Source organism: Athene noctua, chromosome 25 (assembly GCF_965140245.1).
Source record: "Athene noctua chromosome 25, bAthNoc1.hap1.1, whole genome shotgun sequence".
Classification (NCBI taxonomy): domain Eukaryota; kingdom Metazoa; phylum Chordata; class Aves; order Strigiformes; family Strigidae; genus Athene; species Athene noctua.
In genome coordinates this window covers 76,759-91,581 of record NC_134061.1, presented here as the reverse complement: position 1 = coordinate 91,581, position 14,823 = coordinate 76,759, and the positions used below count along the sequence as shown (strand labels likewise).

General features: G+C 36.6%; 2 protein-coding genes across 6 annotated transcripts in view; one reads left to right on the top strand and one right to left on the bottom strand.

The window, feature by feature from the left end:
* The window catches only part of LOC141970462 (ras-related protein Rab-18-B-like), a 26,581-nt gene extending 14,295 nt beyond the window's left edge, over positions 1–12,286 (top strand). Inside the window, exon 7 of the mRNA XM_074927098.1 lies at positions 11,803–12,286. Coding sequence (XP_074783199.1) covers positions 11,803–11,987 — 185 coding nt within the window. The 3' untranslated portion in view covers positions 11,988–12,286. The remainder of the gene's footprint in view (positions 1–11,802) is intronic.
* The window catches only part of MPP3 (MAGUK p55 scaffold protein 3), a 26,085-nt gene that overhangs the window by 4,494 nt on the left and 6,768 nt on the right, over positions 1–14,823 (bottom strand). For 3 of the 5 annotated variants that reach the window (XM_074927093.1, XM_074927092.1, XM_074927091.1), the window contains 12 exons: positions 14,003–14,084; positions 12,308–12,393; positions 10,801–10,875; positions 9,625–9,821; positions 7,903–7,967; positions 6,716–6,736; positions 4,967–5,008; positions 4,374–4,538; positions 3,657–3,737; positions 2,207–2,300; positions 1,343–1,451; positions 337–459 (listed from right to left, as the gene is read on the bottom strand). In XM_074927093.1, the coding sequence (XP_074783194.1) occupies positions 337–459; positions 1,343–1,451; positions 2,207–2,300; positions 3,657–3,737; positions 4,374–4,538; positions 4,967–5,008; positions 6,716–6,736; positions 7,903–7,967; positions 9,625–9,821; positions 10,801–10,875; positions 12,308–12,393; positions 14,003–14,084 (1,140 nt within the window). Of the gene's footprint in view, positions 1–336; positions 460–1,342; positions 1,452–2,206; positions 2,301–3,656; positions 3,738–4,373; positions 4,539–4,966; positions 5,009–6,249; positions 6,289–6,715; positions 6,737–7,902; positions 7,968–9,624; positions 9,822–10,800; positions 10,876–12,307; positions 12,394–14,002; positions 14,085–14,823 lie in introns of all 5 variants that reach the window. The other 2 variants (XM_074927090.1, XM_074927094.1) reach the window with 1 other exon arrangement.

Here is a 14,823-nt window from a genome sequence, read left to right as displayed (position 1 = left end):
CATGCTACATTTTGTGTGTACATAATTAGCAGCCTGGGTGGGTGTCACTCTGGAAGTATCAGGAATAGGTGTCTACCTTTACCATTTGATGGGGCTGCTTATCAGAAATGTAAAATGATTATTAGTTTATCTGAGTTTGGTAGCAGCTTCCCCTGCTGAAGCCTTGAGTGGTGTACACAGATCCACATGGAAGACTGGTTCATGTTACTTAGTCAAATTTTAAATTGAGTCAAAAATCTCACTGTTGTGAAAGAGAAGCTCTTCCATATCATAGAAGTGCTAGCCCAAATAGTTGTTTCATGTCTAAAAAGAAGAGATCAAAGTTAGAATACTTACAAGGGGGGCTGAGATTTCTTCTGACATGGGAGATTTTAGGACATATTTTTTCTTTTCTGGAATGAGAGGCTTCACAAAGATAACATAAGGCTTAAACTCAGGAGTCCTCAAGTGCTTTACTGCCTGTGAACAGGTATTTTTTGTTACACCATTTAAAAATTTTTTTTTGGTTATATGTCAATGATCTACTCAAACTGGATTCAACAGTTTCATTAGTACAGTACACAGTGTGGTGTGAAGGCCTGCATACTATACATCTGGCCACAGTAACCTTTTGCTCTTCAAAAGAAAGGTTAATGTCAGTGTCCTGGCTAGCTTACAAGAGCACATGAGCTTCCTGGAGCAAGGTCTAACTGCACACCTGCTTTGCTATGCATTGCAATATCATCAACAAGGACATGGCAAAACATACTAAGAAAAGTGTATATATATAAAAAAAAAAGCCTGACTTGACAGGCAAGTTATAGTTTGCTTTGCTTAAGCGGCCAAACGCTGGAAATTTTAAACCCAGAATTCAGCTGAGGTGGTATTACAAGTCTTTTTCCTAGCCCAGTTACAAAATCTGAATCAATTATTTCAAAGATTAAATCCCAGTATGGAGGGATTCAGAGCAGGCATACTGGCACTGATTACAACACCAGCAAAGCTTCAGAGGCAACAGGAAGGAACAAGAATGAAAAACCCATCCACACACACTTAAGTATTCTCTCTACAACTTGAGTAGGCTAGGACAGTGATGCACATTTCTCCTACAGCAAGGGAAAAATCCCACAGAACTGAAAGTGTCATCTAAGCTGTATCAGACATCTAGGAACTGTAAACACTGCACTGCTTTCTAAAGACCTTATTCTCCTTAGCTAGCAATGCAGGCTACCTCTTAGAAACTCAAGTTCTGAGAACAGTATTTTTTGCAGGGCAAGTAGCCACAAATGGCAAACAGATCAGTTACTTAGGCTGGCAGCCTAGTAAAGTACTTGCTTTCTTTAAAATAAGCTGCAGAACTTACTTCAGGTACCACATCCACCAAACAAACCTTCTTTTTGGCCATCACGGACCGGATTGCCTCAAGACTTGTACCATACAGATTTTCTTTGTATTCTCCATGTTCCACAAATCTAAAAAATCAATGCATTTTTAAATATCATCCACAAAGAATATTTAACTTATAATATTTGATAGCTGCTTACTGAAGTCACAGTAGTCAAAGGGTGTGTGTGTGTGTTTCTTTTTCCTGATTATTTTTTTCCTTCTGGTTGCTTAGTAGCAACAGTCTTCACATGTCACTAATAGCTAATCAGTGGTACTGACAAATAGGGGAGGAAGCTGCATTATTAGTTCAGTTGACTGGTGTTCAAGCCTAACAGAAGAAAGAGAATGTTTTTCACAGAAAATAGATCAAAGCTGGTAAGGAAACAGACTCCAATTCAATCTCCTGGGACAACAGCCAAAAATCTGTACTTCAGAAAACACTGGATCTTACAGAAAGTCCTTTATATCCACAGATTCAGTCTACAACACACTTTAAAGTGGACTTATGAAACTTGTTACCCATCATGATATGCAGGCTTAAATTCTAACTTACAATCCTCCTACTAGTCCTGTGTTGTTTCTAAATTGCTTCTTACTAAACTTCTGAGTTCACACTGTCTAAACTGAATAAAAAGCTTTTTATCTGGAAAGCTGAACCCTTCTAATACATCTGGAATTCACATTTTAACTTCACAACCTGATTTCGGTATTCATATGATGTAAAATTTAACTAGCAATATTTTTTGAATACAGTCAGTTATGCCTGTATTTTTAATTATTATTATATATTATTTATACTATATAATATACTATATTATTTGTAGTTTTAAAATGAACTCACTTGTTTTGCTGCACATCTGTCTCAAATGATTGCTTAGAGACAAAATTGTATTCTACTCCCTCCTTCTCATGACTTTTCTTTGACCTGGTGGTATCTACAAAAGAATGGAAGCAAGACACAGGAGACACATCAGCCTTTACACACAACTATATTTTCTCTGTTTAGTTTCAGTCACATTTTTGTGACCTCAAACAAGTTAGTTACACACTGGCACATTCAAATTAATAGAAAACATACATTAAACGTTACAATTTTGTTTTAAACTCAATCTAAAAAATTGTTAGACCAAAAATGAAGTTGTTTTGCTCCCAAGCATGCTATAACTAACACAAAAATTAGGAGACACACTTCTTACATCCAATAGAAGCAGTAGAGTATATCCTGTGGAAAACAGTATGTCTTACCTGTTTGGAATACTGGACTCTCATTTTCTTTGAAAGTTAGAGAATAAAAATAGGAAACATATGAAGTCCTATTATGTTGCTTCTGAATTTAAATATCATCCCTGGCTGTTTTCCTACACCTCTGTGAAACTTACATAATTATGTATGTCCCATGCCTCTGATGTCCTAATTTCTTTTAATAATTGTTATTACTGTAGGAGAAGCTTTGGTAATCATGCTAGAAATTTATGCCTGGCCATAAAAGTGATGTCTGCTATTTTTTGTGTACATGTTGAAATTCAAATAAAAATTACACATATGAGTTCTACTGCTAACTAGTTGAATGTCTGCCTGATGTTTCTTAAAAGTCTTAAATAACGATTTTTTGATTGCAAAAGTAGCTTGCTGGAGAATACAAATATTGATGGAATCTTTTTTGTGTCTAATATTTTTTTTTTTTAAAAATAGCCCAGAAAAAAATTTCAGTGCCACAGAATTATGCAGCAGAATCACTAACTCCTCTGTCACTGTGACTGCTGGTTTGAACAGCCTAAATACACTAATCAAAGATTTTAAATCTTGTAAAAATTTTGACTTGGTTTATTGCTGTCTACTTTTTTTTTTTTAAACTTTAGCTGGTATACTCTGAAGAAAAGTCATCCTCTTTTAAACACATACAATGTTTTGGCTTAATATTATGTTACTAGTTTTTCACACTAGTTCTTTTTGCAATTTACAACCTTATTTTTTGTTCCTGCATTCAGTTTCTCATTTCTTTAATGGACACAGAAAATGCAATCTGTTCACCTGGGAAAACACAATTGAAAAAAATCAACTGAGTTGACAAAATTCCAAAGTGTGTATGTGCCAAGTTATGTAGTGATCTCTTCAGTTATTAAGGGCAAACACAGTATATAACCATGAAAAAAATAATTCGAAGTACTTCTGAAATACGCATATAATCAATACTCAAACCACAAATTACCATGCATCAAAGCACCTAGCACTACACTACTAGACAGCATCTATGAAATAAAGTGGCAACACACAAAAGTCATTTTACTCACGTGGAACTGCAACACCATATTCCTGTGGGTTCTCTGACACAACTTTCTGCTTGAGCTCACTTAACTTGGCCCCCAAACAACCTAATAAAATAGAACCAACCAACAGATTTCTGTGTGGAATGAAATACTGCAAAGACAATAAATAATATTAATTTCACACAAATAATGATAACAGGAGTGTGCTTGAAGAAACCTGTACATGAGAGACCTCATGACCTGCCACATTGTGCTTTGAAAAACATCATTAAGAACAAACTGAATCCTGAACAGCTGTTGGAAAAACATCTGTCAGAAAACCTGACATCTTAGCAGTCAGTTTTATGAGATACTAGAAAAACTGGCTTAACACAAATGTGTTAAGCACACTGAATTAAAATAGCATGCAAAATTCTGTTAGTTAATTCTAACATCTACCTTTTCATCCACAGCATAAGTATGCACATGTTTGAGTAAAAAACAGTGGAAAGTGAATCAGAAAAATGAGAAATGGTCCTGCATCATTATTTTTAGGAGGATTTGGTGACTTTGGTTGGTTTTTGTTTGTTTTAAATGTCATTTAGAAGAAAAGAACAACTGACCAAACCCAGAAAAACCTTTAAAAAAACCCACCAGAACCACAAAAACCAAAACCAAACACCTAAAGAAAGCCTCTTGGAGTGCAGCTGGTAAGGGAAGAGGGAGATACGTGAAGAATTCTGAACCAACTGTGTATCTCACCAATTAAAACTACCAGCCTCTGCTGTTCACCAGGCTGCTGCTGATACTTCGTGACTTCTTCATACGTTAGGAACTCTGCTGCATCTGCCTGCTCAGCTTGCTTTCCTTCATTCAGATTGTTTTCCTTCTCTTTACGACTTAATCTAAAGCTCCTGCGTAAGCCAGCTGTAGAGGAAAACAAAAGATAATATTACGCCATGTTTCTACTCACCTAAATTTTCAATCTCCTTCAGCTAGTAGTTACCCTTTTAATATGAGTTACTCACAAATTTTTTTTATAAACAAATCAGTGCTCATAAGCTAATCTTATCAATGAAAAAATCTGTGTATTAGGTAGAAAACCAAGCACCCAATCTATAATAAAATCCCCCTCGTATCACCTTGAGTTGCCAAGTGTTGGCTGTGCCTTTGCACGGAGATAATTCAATTTATGAATATATGGGAAATTAACGTAAATAAGCTAGTTTTTCTTCTTTAATGTGGAGGTGTTTTTTTGGAGTGGGGTTTTGTTTTATTTGTGGGTTTTTATGTTTTTGGTTTTTTTTTTTGGTGGGAGGGTGTTAGGGAAGAGGAAAGGGAATTTCGTTTCTCACCTATGTACTGTCCATTGAAGTATCCTTCGCAGTCACAGTCTTCTGTAAATTAGAAAGTGGAGGGGGAGGTTAAAGGCACAGGGGAAATACAAGTGAGAGGGGGGAGGGAGGTATCTTAAACAGTGCCTGTGATACAAGTCTGGTTCATTGCTGAGGGAAGGAGAAGTTTTTATATCCTCCATTATACACACACACTTTTCTAACATGAATATTAGTGATACAAAAAAATTATTTGCCTTGGCTAGTGGCTTGTGTTTTTAAAAAAATCTTTGATGTCAATAATGCACAAGAAAATTTTACATCTCAGTAGTTACCGATCCCGGAATTTATGCTCTTCAGCATTTATGACATTTCATCAGCACTGCTGCGAGAAGTATAACATTCGGACTTAAGTAAAAAAGAAAACTCTGCAAACACAGAGCTCTTTTTTTAATGTATGACTATAAATGGGTATGATTGTGTAAGAATAATTGCCTCTTCTGACATTTCAGTATCATTTGGGCTTGAAAAAAAAAGGAATCAGAGATGACTGAAATATGAGCTCTAAACAACTTCATTTTAACAAAGCTAAATTATCATTGCTTATTATTATTAAGAATTAAAAGTCGATGCGTTTGCCATAGACATATGCAAAATAATTTGCAAATATATGTTAAAAAGAGCCAACCTATCCCTCCTCAAACTACAACCACCCCCAAGGCCCCTAAAAGTATGCAAAATAAAACCATGATACTAAGCTGCAAAACACTATGCTGCTATCCTAAGACAAATACCAGGTTCTTGTACTTCCTGAAAGAAGACTATATGGCTTGTTAAAATTTATGCACCTGTGCACTGCAATAGCCACAGAACTCCACTCATTTTAAGAAGGAGGTGTATGGTTCTGGGACAAGCCCAACCACAGGCAAAAATATATGCAGCTTAAACTTTTAATAAAATGCACCAATTCAGAGAAGGTTTTGGTTTTTAATGAATAGTTGCATGCAGTTACGTAATCAAGCAATGCCAACGTATACTCATAAAACATTATGCCTACATTAACAGAAGATACTAGTAGCAATAGCTAAGATCAGAGCTATTTTCTACTGTTGAAGATAGGCTCTAGTTTCACACTCGTGCTTCAACAGAGTATACCAGTCACAGCCAGCTAATTATACAGTATGATTAGTACTTTCAACAAAGTTTATGGAACCCCAAAACTTAGAATGTTATTCTCAAGAAGCATGTGTAATGTGGGGAGAAAAAAACAGTCATCACAGCATGCAGAATTCAACAGAAAATACCTGCTATTTGGAAAGGCGTGTGGAACAGTGACATATAAACTGCATGGGCCCAACACAGTTGTTCATAATGAAAATAACACAGAAAACAGTCCAAATGAACAGTGAAGAAAAATCAGTTTGGTTTTAAACAGGTGCTCTAGGTTATTAAACCCCAATGTTTGTTAAAAAGTACCAGATAAAGACCGCATTTAACTTGCAACTCTTTCAACCTCACTCAGAAACCTACAGAACATGTAAATGAGTATCAGAAGACACAAATCCTTTCTCTTGAATCAGGAGTAAATTTGAAAGTTATCATTACCTATGTCATCAATCCAAATTAAATTAGTTTAAATTACTCAGGAAAAAAACTGCTGTCGGAATAAGCTGTATCTACTATTCCCTTTGCTTGGGGGCTTAGCAAGTATTTTAGAAAATGCATTGGTTGTTTATATTCAGACAGAAAATGAGTTAGCAGGGTACCTACCTTTATCAGAAGACTGATCATCTGTAGTTAGCATGAAAGGCAGAGTTGGTATGATATTAAAAGACTGGCAAATGATTGAGTAAAATTAGAGGGAATGGAATGGAAGGTTCTTCTGGGCTGATTTGCTTAACAGGCTTTTCTATCTTAAAAAAAATGCAGTAATGTACCCTTATGAAGTGATTAAAGATTTTTTTGGTTAAAATTCAGTATATTATAACTAGTTATCAGCTTAATTGTCTTACGAACATCTGAGAAAAAGCCTAAGTAGCAATACTCATTACATGCCTCCTAACATTAAATGTAATGGAAACTAATTTGGAAAAGCTTCGTTTAAATCAATAATGCTATTTTATGATTTGGTTGAGCATCCTCCCCCCTCTTTGTAGCAGAATACCTGTATCTCTTCATTACATGCGCCTTGCACCACGGGTCAGTTCACTTACATCACTGAAGATGGGCAGTTTCCAGATTCCTAGCCTACATGAGGGTGGCACTCTTAGCACAATGTCTGGCATCAGTGTCACATGGCTGCCCCACCATCAGTAACAGCTGTAGTGAAGTACCCAAGAGCAAGAGGAACATTATATTCTGGGATAATACAGAATGTCTTCTGCCCTTCATCACTGACTAGCAATTTCATCACAAGTGGCAGTTCTTGTGTGAATAATTCACTGACAAGAGGCTTCAGAGCTGTAAACAAGAATCACTTCAAAGTCTACTTAAGACAAGCTCTGTAATGCTAAGTCTGAAATGCAGATGGTAGTGCCAGCTCCAGTGATTTTTATCTGCCTTAAAGCTACAGCTTAATTTCATATGAGCCTAGTCATTTCATGCATTTATATAAGAATTTCAAGAAGTGTGCAGTGGCTTACTTTTGCAGCTTTCAAGTTTCAAACCATAGAAAAAATGTGAACACTAGCATATTTTAAAGCATCTAAACAATGTGTAAGGCCTTATGTTCTTGAAAGCAGGAAGAGGGACAGCCACGTTTTTTGAAAATAATAGGCAATAGCAACACTGGATAAAGCTCAAACCCAAATCATCTCACGTGGCAGCTTGTATCCATGCAAATCAATCCATGACAGATTACACAAAACATGTTCAAACACATCATTATTGACATAACAGAAAAATACTGAGAAGCTGGTATCAACTAAGACACCACTGAAGGAACAGAACAAACTTACATAATGGTTTCTTCACAGTTCTGGGATTCTGAAGAGTGCCTATTGTTCTTCTGTAATTCAACCGTCTAAACAGAAAATAATTATATGTTAGCCATGTAAGCTCAGAATTACAAAGAATGTGTAACATGTTATAACGTTGAAAATAAAAAATGAAATACTGCTTTTCCTTGAAAAATATAAATGTCTGATTCAACATTTTAAAAGAGTTTTTCTTTAAAGCTGTGACAGTCCCAGATTGCCACTGATAAGTGACTGAGAGAGAAGATAGTAAAACATTTTAGGTTTTCATACATCAGAGCACAAAAATCAACAGCACATTACTTTTTTCAACATATTTTAAAATGTAATTTCCTTTTCTCCACCCAATCTTTTTTGCAAGATTAAGAGAACAACTATTGTATTCTATTCTATTTCTGCCAAGAATCCAACTTCTACTTGCCATTTTTACAAAGGATGGGCAAAATTCCTGTCTGCTACAATCCTAAAACTACTAACCTCAAAGAGAACTCAGAAGTAGATAACCTTTGTCCAAAACAATCACTGCAGCTATGCACACTTAGAAATTATCCATTGCTTTCCAGATCAGTTTGCAGTTTTCTGTAATTTACTAGTAAACAAACCAAGTTACCCAGCTTGTGTAGAAATATAAGAACAGGATATCAAGTAAAAATATCTGAAGTGTTAAAATCATGAACCAGAGCTCAACTCCTAATCTCCCAGTCTTTGCTCAAAAGACCCACCCCAGCCCACCCCAAAAAAACCCCAACAACCCAGCACAAAAAAACAAACCCCAAGAAACCTCTCACTGATAGCAAAGGAAAACACATTTTCTTCCCAAGTGATTTTTGCAACAGACCAACATTCATAACAGACTAAAGAGGCTCAGGCATTTACAGTCACTCAGGGAAACAGACATTGACATATACGCATTCGCTGTTCAGGCAGAATTTAACTAGTATTTCAAAGGAGCATTCATACAGTGGTGTAAAGTCCTCTATCAGAAACCCTACGTAAATCTTGCGAGGCCAGCAATAGCATCGGAACTGTTTAATTTTTGAACACCCCACGTTTGTAACACCTAGAAGACATATCCAGTAATTTTGGAGTAAGAATCACACAATGAGACCACTGGTCTAAATCAGATTCCTTCTTAAATATAAGACTTCTGTACTATAAATACAAGACTTGAGGGATATTTTTGCTTTAGAAGATACACCTGTCTTTCTGTGAAAACAAAGAGACTTCAAGCTCTAGAAGGAATCCAGGTCCAAACTAAAAACTTTTAGGGACCAGAAAAAGGATCACACACTTTTTTTTTTTTTTTTTTTTTTTACTACTACTACATGCATAAATTCAAAACTGTTACAATAAATTGGCATTTCCTCTTATCCAATGAAAGTACAGGTCTCTGAAATGCAGCCTCCATAAGCCAATAGGGTCAAGAGACTGATACTCCACATTTCATTTCATACAGGCTTGTGTAGCAAGTGCTTCTGTCCTTATGCTACAAAGCGTAAGTCAATGACAAATTAGCCAAGGAAAGCTAGGAAGTTTATTATATAATTGGAGAAGATGCAGCTTTTTAGCACTTTTCTCTAAACATCTGGTATGCACCCTGACATGATCCTGCCCTTCATTTCCTGTGAAAAAAACCAGCATAAAATCAGTGTGACACTGTGTGGGGGGGGAAAAAAAAAAAATCTGTAATCTTCATTGACAAACCTTTCTTGGAACTGTTTTGAGGGGATCAAGCCTGCCCTGAGGTTGGTATCTCCAACACGCTTTGCTTGCCACCATGTGGGATCATCCTGGCTTACAACTTCTAGGATGTGTCGTCTCTTAAATGGCAGTCCAGCCTCCTGGCAAGGAATGGCTCTGTCTTCTTTGGGATTATAGCAGAAAAGCGCTCTCATAAACACCTTTAAAACAAAGAATATATCCTTTCTTCTTTTCCTGTCTGGAATTTCAAACTACTTTTAAAAGGTTTCCACAGTGCTTACACTGCTAACTATACTCTTCATCTCTCCTTTATGCTTTACAGTACTCCAAAATACTGAAACCTAGAAAGCTTCACCTGTATTCTCACTTGCTCACGCAGAAAAATAAGCTAACTTTCAAGCACATATCCACCCATTATGTAGTGGCATTGTGGAACATGGGACTCAAAGTCCCAAGAAACACAGTTCACAGTCTATGCAAGTACAAAATGCAACAAAGGAAAAAAGATTAAGGGGAGGAAGAAAACAATAAAAAGGGACTTATGGCAGAGTTGCCCAATTACAAAGACTGTCCTTAAAAATAATCCTTTAATGCATCAAAATCTACTATTCAACTTTGGATTTGTATCTTACCATTATTTAACACATCACAGAACTCCTTTTAAAAGTGATTTGCAGGGTTTCAGGGAGAAATTTGGCAACTGAGAGCAGGGAAGCAGAAATAGAGGTTAACAGAGGAATCCTGTAAAGGGACCAGTTGAACAGTAAGCCACTGCTGATCAAGGAGGGCAAACGATGCAGAGAGGCATGCTGATGTCTGTAGTGGGCTAACGGGTCAAATGATGAATGCAGCTCTGTTTGCAAATAAGTCTGCTTTGACTCAAAGGAATGGCAAAATGCCCAGAGATAACGGACAGATAGCAGCTGTCATGGTAAGAGGAGACTGGCAGGAACACCAATTTTAATTACGTGAACAAAAAGAAGAGGCTAGATTTCAGAAATGCTATGAACTGAATAAAAAGGGCACCGCATTTTACAAGAAACTGCTCTACTATCTTTATAGCTCAATTATGGGTCTGTGACACTCCTCACTGCAACAGCAGGAATCTTGCATTTACAGAGATGTCAGAACTGTGTGTATGTGAAAATGTGTGCTTCAGTATTTCACTAAGTTGCATACCTTGCTGTCTTTTAGACGATCTTCTTCTTTGATGGCTGGAATTATTTTTAATGTTATGGATCCCTGAGACTGAGCCTGAGAAAGAGAGAAATGTTTTTTACTTTGAAAGTAGGCCAAGGACACAATGCAGACTATTCAAATTCCAGTTTAGGAGTTAGCGTCTGTCTCCTCAGAACTTTAACAGGCCAAGCTAATCCACTATTTTAACTTCATTACAGAGATGATCATGGTGTTCCATAAATCCTCCACATAAGTGTCTTCCCCATGGAGACATCTACAGTAACTACTTGGCGAGAACATATTAAGACCTGCCTTAAAATTGCTTCAGTTGCTTTTAGGAACTGCATTAATTTCTGGATTACAGTTCACAGGGCATTAAAGACTTAAGTTTTTGCAGACTAACCACTTCAAAGTGCTCCTTTGAAAAATACTGCTACATTTTCCCACAGAGTGGCTAACTGGTTAGGATGAAATGTAAACATCTACAAAGTAAAAATTTACTTTCACTCTAAAAATCTTTGCTAGTAAATTTCAACTATTAGTTATAGTAAATTAAAAAGCACTTCTAGGTGCTTTGAAAAAATCTGGAACAGATTCTCTGATCTATTTTAGATGCCTTAATTTGGATAAAATGAACTGTGTCCTAGAGAAGCCTGCTATTCTGCACCAATCAAAAAGGAAACCCAGACAACAATCCACTTGGGCAACATTTGTAGCTATTCCTCAAAAAAAAAAAAAAAAAAAGAAAAAAAAAAGAAACTATTACATTGAAGGCACTTAGGACAGATGAATAGCATCCCAGGGTCCTCACAAATAAAACTTTACACAGTATTTCAAAATATTATTTTGATCCTCCCCCTGCCCAAGTTAAACGCAGTCATTCTCCTTATTCAGGATTATTTTGATCTAAATTTAAATTGTGTGATGGAACCAATGCCAGATACTTTAGTCTCCTAGCATTGCCATTCTTCTAACCATGTCCCTAACTCTACTCCACACCAGGACAAGGGAGAACCACAAGAGGGGAGTCACAGACAATTAAGAGCTATGACACCTTCTACCAAGACTTGTGGGCATTAATGTTAGAGAAGATCAAAGAATTTGCTAATGTCGCAAGAGATCTGCTGGTAAAGAACAGACTGACAGCTCTATTGGACACACAGCTGAGACTTTCTTCAGATTCCTAACATATATTGTGAATATTATCTTCTAGGAATGCACTTTTAATTTGCAATTTGCTCGTCCTAAACAAAGCATGAAAGGGAAGTTCCTGACGGAGCAACAGGTAACTTTATATCTTACTTGGTACCAATTCAGTTCACAGAAGTTTCTGAAGTCAAAAGGAGAAGACTAATCCACTGGGAGAAGAAAAACTAAATGCAAAGACAAGCAGGCATTGCATCTTTTAGCTCTATACATATTTTAAACTCATGGTTAAATTTCATCATCTATTGTAATTACTAGATCACCCAACAGAAAAGATACTGAAATGAAAATCAGTGCAGACCAAAATCTGACTTATTTCTTCCGGTCGTTTGTGAAGCACAGTAATACCATTGACTTCTCTTAGCTCATCTCCAACATGGACAAGACCTGAAAAGATGGTAAATAAATTACATTAGTCTACAGACTGGAAAGCACCACTCTTCTGATGTCTGACCTAAGTCAACAGCACGCACCTCCTCTCCTCCCTCCCCCAGCTTAACAGATTTCCTACTAGAGCCAATTGCCTCCATTGGCAACGTGTGCTGAAGTCTCCCACCCTTACTCTGAGTGGCATATTTTTCTCATGCAGCACAGTCTCATAGGATACCAACATGGAGATGGAGAACATGTGGCAAGACACTCTTCAAAATCACTGCCTCTATATTTGGATCAGCACTAAGAATGTAAACCTGGAATAGTTTCATGAGGATGATCAAAACTTGTAGTCAGGAGACACACTGCTGAATATAAAGGCAGAAAGGACATGGCCATCAACTGACAGAACAACACTCCAGTGTCCCAGAAAGAATGTTGGACTAATTTTTTTTTTTTTTTAACAATGACATGAAGACACCCTTAAAAGTTTTAGGCTTGTTTATCCAGTGCAGTAACAAATGTTGTACTTGTGTTATATAACTTATGTTAACTGACATAAAAGAATTTCTGAGTAAAGCAAACAGAAAACAACACAATATACTGAATAAACCAAGATACTAGATTAAATGTGAAAAACATTCTTTCTTTCTTCTAAAGCCTCTTTCATTCTTTCATTTTTCATTTTTTCCTAGCAGCTATTTTAGAGAAAAACATATCTAATGAAATTAAAAGATAACTGATGAAATGCAGAAATGCCAAGCGCATGCTCTAGTCATTTCACATTACATTTATCAGACACTAATTTGAAGAATGATAACAGTCAAGAAGAAAGCAGTAATTAGCTAATATTTTTTCATCACAGTAATTCATTGATTTTGGGATTGCATTACTTGTATATTAAAAAAAGTGCATGAGGCTTGGATTCTATCAATCTCATATAAGGCCACCTGAGCTTGTTTAATAAAATCTGGATGATCACCACCTAGAAAATGGAAGGTCAACTACTACGTGCATTAAACCTGTAGATCCTGAAAGCATGAGGCTTGGATTCTATCAATCTCATATAAGGCCACCTGAGCTTGTTTAATAAAATCTGGATGATCACCACCTAGAAAATGGAAGGTCAACTACTACGTGCATTAATCCTGTAGATCCTGAAAGCATACTGAATGACAACCTACACGCAGAAGCCGATCTTTCCTCTAGGCACCAGAAATTTGGTTGTCAAGTGAGCTTACCATGTAGGCTTCCTTTATAATCAGTGAGGAAGAAAGGCAATTCCAGCAGTGACCTGCCTCATTCTAAAGCTTGCTAGCATGATTTGTTTCTCCAGCAATGTACACCTCGCTCCACTGACTACACAGGGTGCCTACATACAAGTTCAGACTTGACATCTAACAGTTGCCTATTAAGATGGATAGGCTGTTATATATGTATAGATTATTAAAAAAAATAATTTAAACCACCACATGCAAAGAACTCATTTTGGAATGAATAACCATCAGATTTAGTTAGAGATTATCGCCCTAGGTATGTGTATACAGTACATGCGTGCATAATTTTTGAAATTTAAAACAGTTCACAAATGCAATTTTAAATCCCCTTTTCTTCGGACAGTTACCACTGCGATCAGCTGCACCACCTCTCATGATCCTTGCTACAATCACAGCTCCTGTATGCTCATCTCTTCTGATGGTAGCTCCCTGAAATAAAACATAAGGCCCCACCCCGCCCCCCCCAAACTGTCATAAGAAATTTTCTTAGAATACATTGAGTGGTGAAATAACATGTAAGCCAATATATCTTTTAAACTTGAATGAACCTGTTCTATAAATTTTGTCTTCGTCCCTGACGGTTTTCACCAATTATTCAACTTTTGCCCGTGCCCATGTCATGTGACTGTGGGCAGGTGCGTGCATCTTCCTTTCTGCTACCTTTGCCAAGCGCTTACGCTTACCTACATTATTGTGGTGATCAAAGTCAGTCAAGTGTGCAAAACGGAATTTCTTACAACAAACATTCTCTATGTGTCTTCTGAATCTTTATACAACACAGCCAGCACTTTAGCATATACAAGCAAGGAAAGCGAAGTATTTTTTTTTTTCCTTCTCATACCTCTGCTGGCAATATAGTTTTGATCAGAAATTAAGTCACTGCTCTCTTCTACTACCCACTGTCATATAGAAAAAGCACTTTAGCAGATTTCTTCCCCAAGGCAATTGCTTTTTCTTAGGAAATCAATTCTTCCATTTCCATTTGTATAAGATTACTACCTTGTCAATAGAATGTCTACATACAGCTATCAAACATAGTCTTACCATACATCACTGATGTTCATGCAAATGAGGGTATTAATTCATTGAACATTAGCTACAATAAGAATTAGTATGTCTAATAAGCACAATTGCTCCAACATACACAGTCTCCTCAGAGATAGTGTTT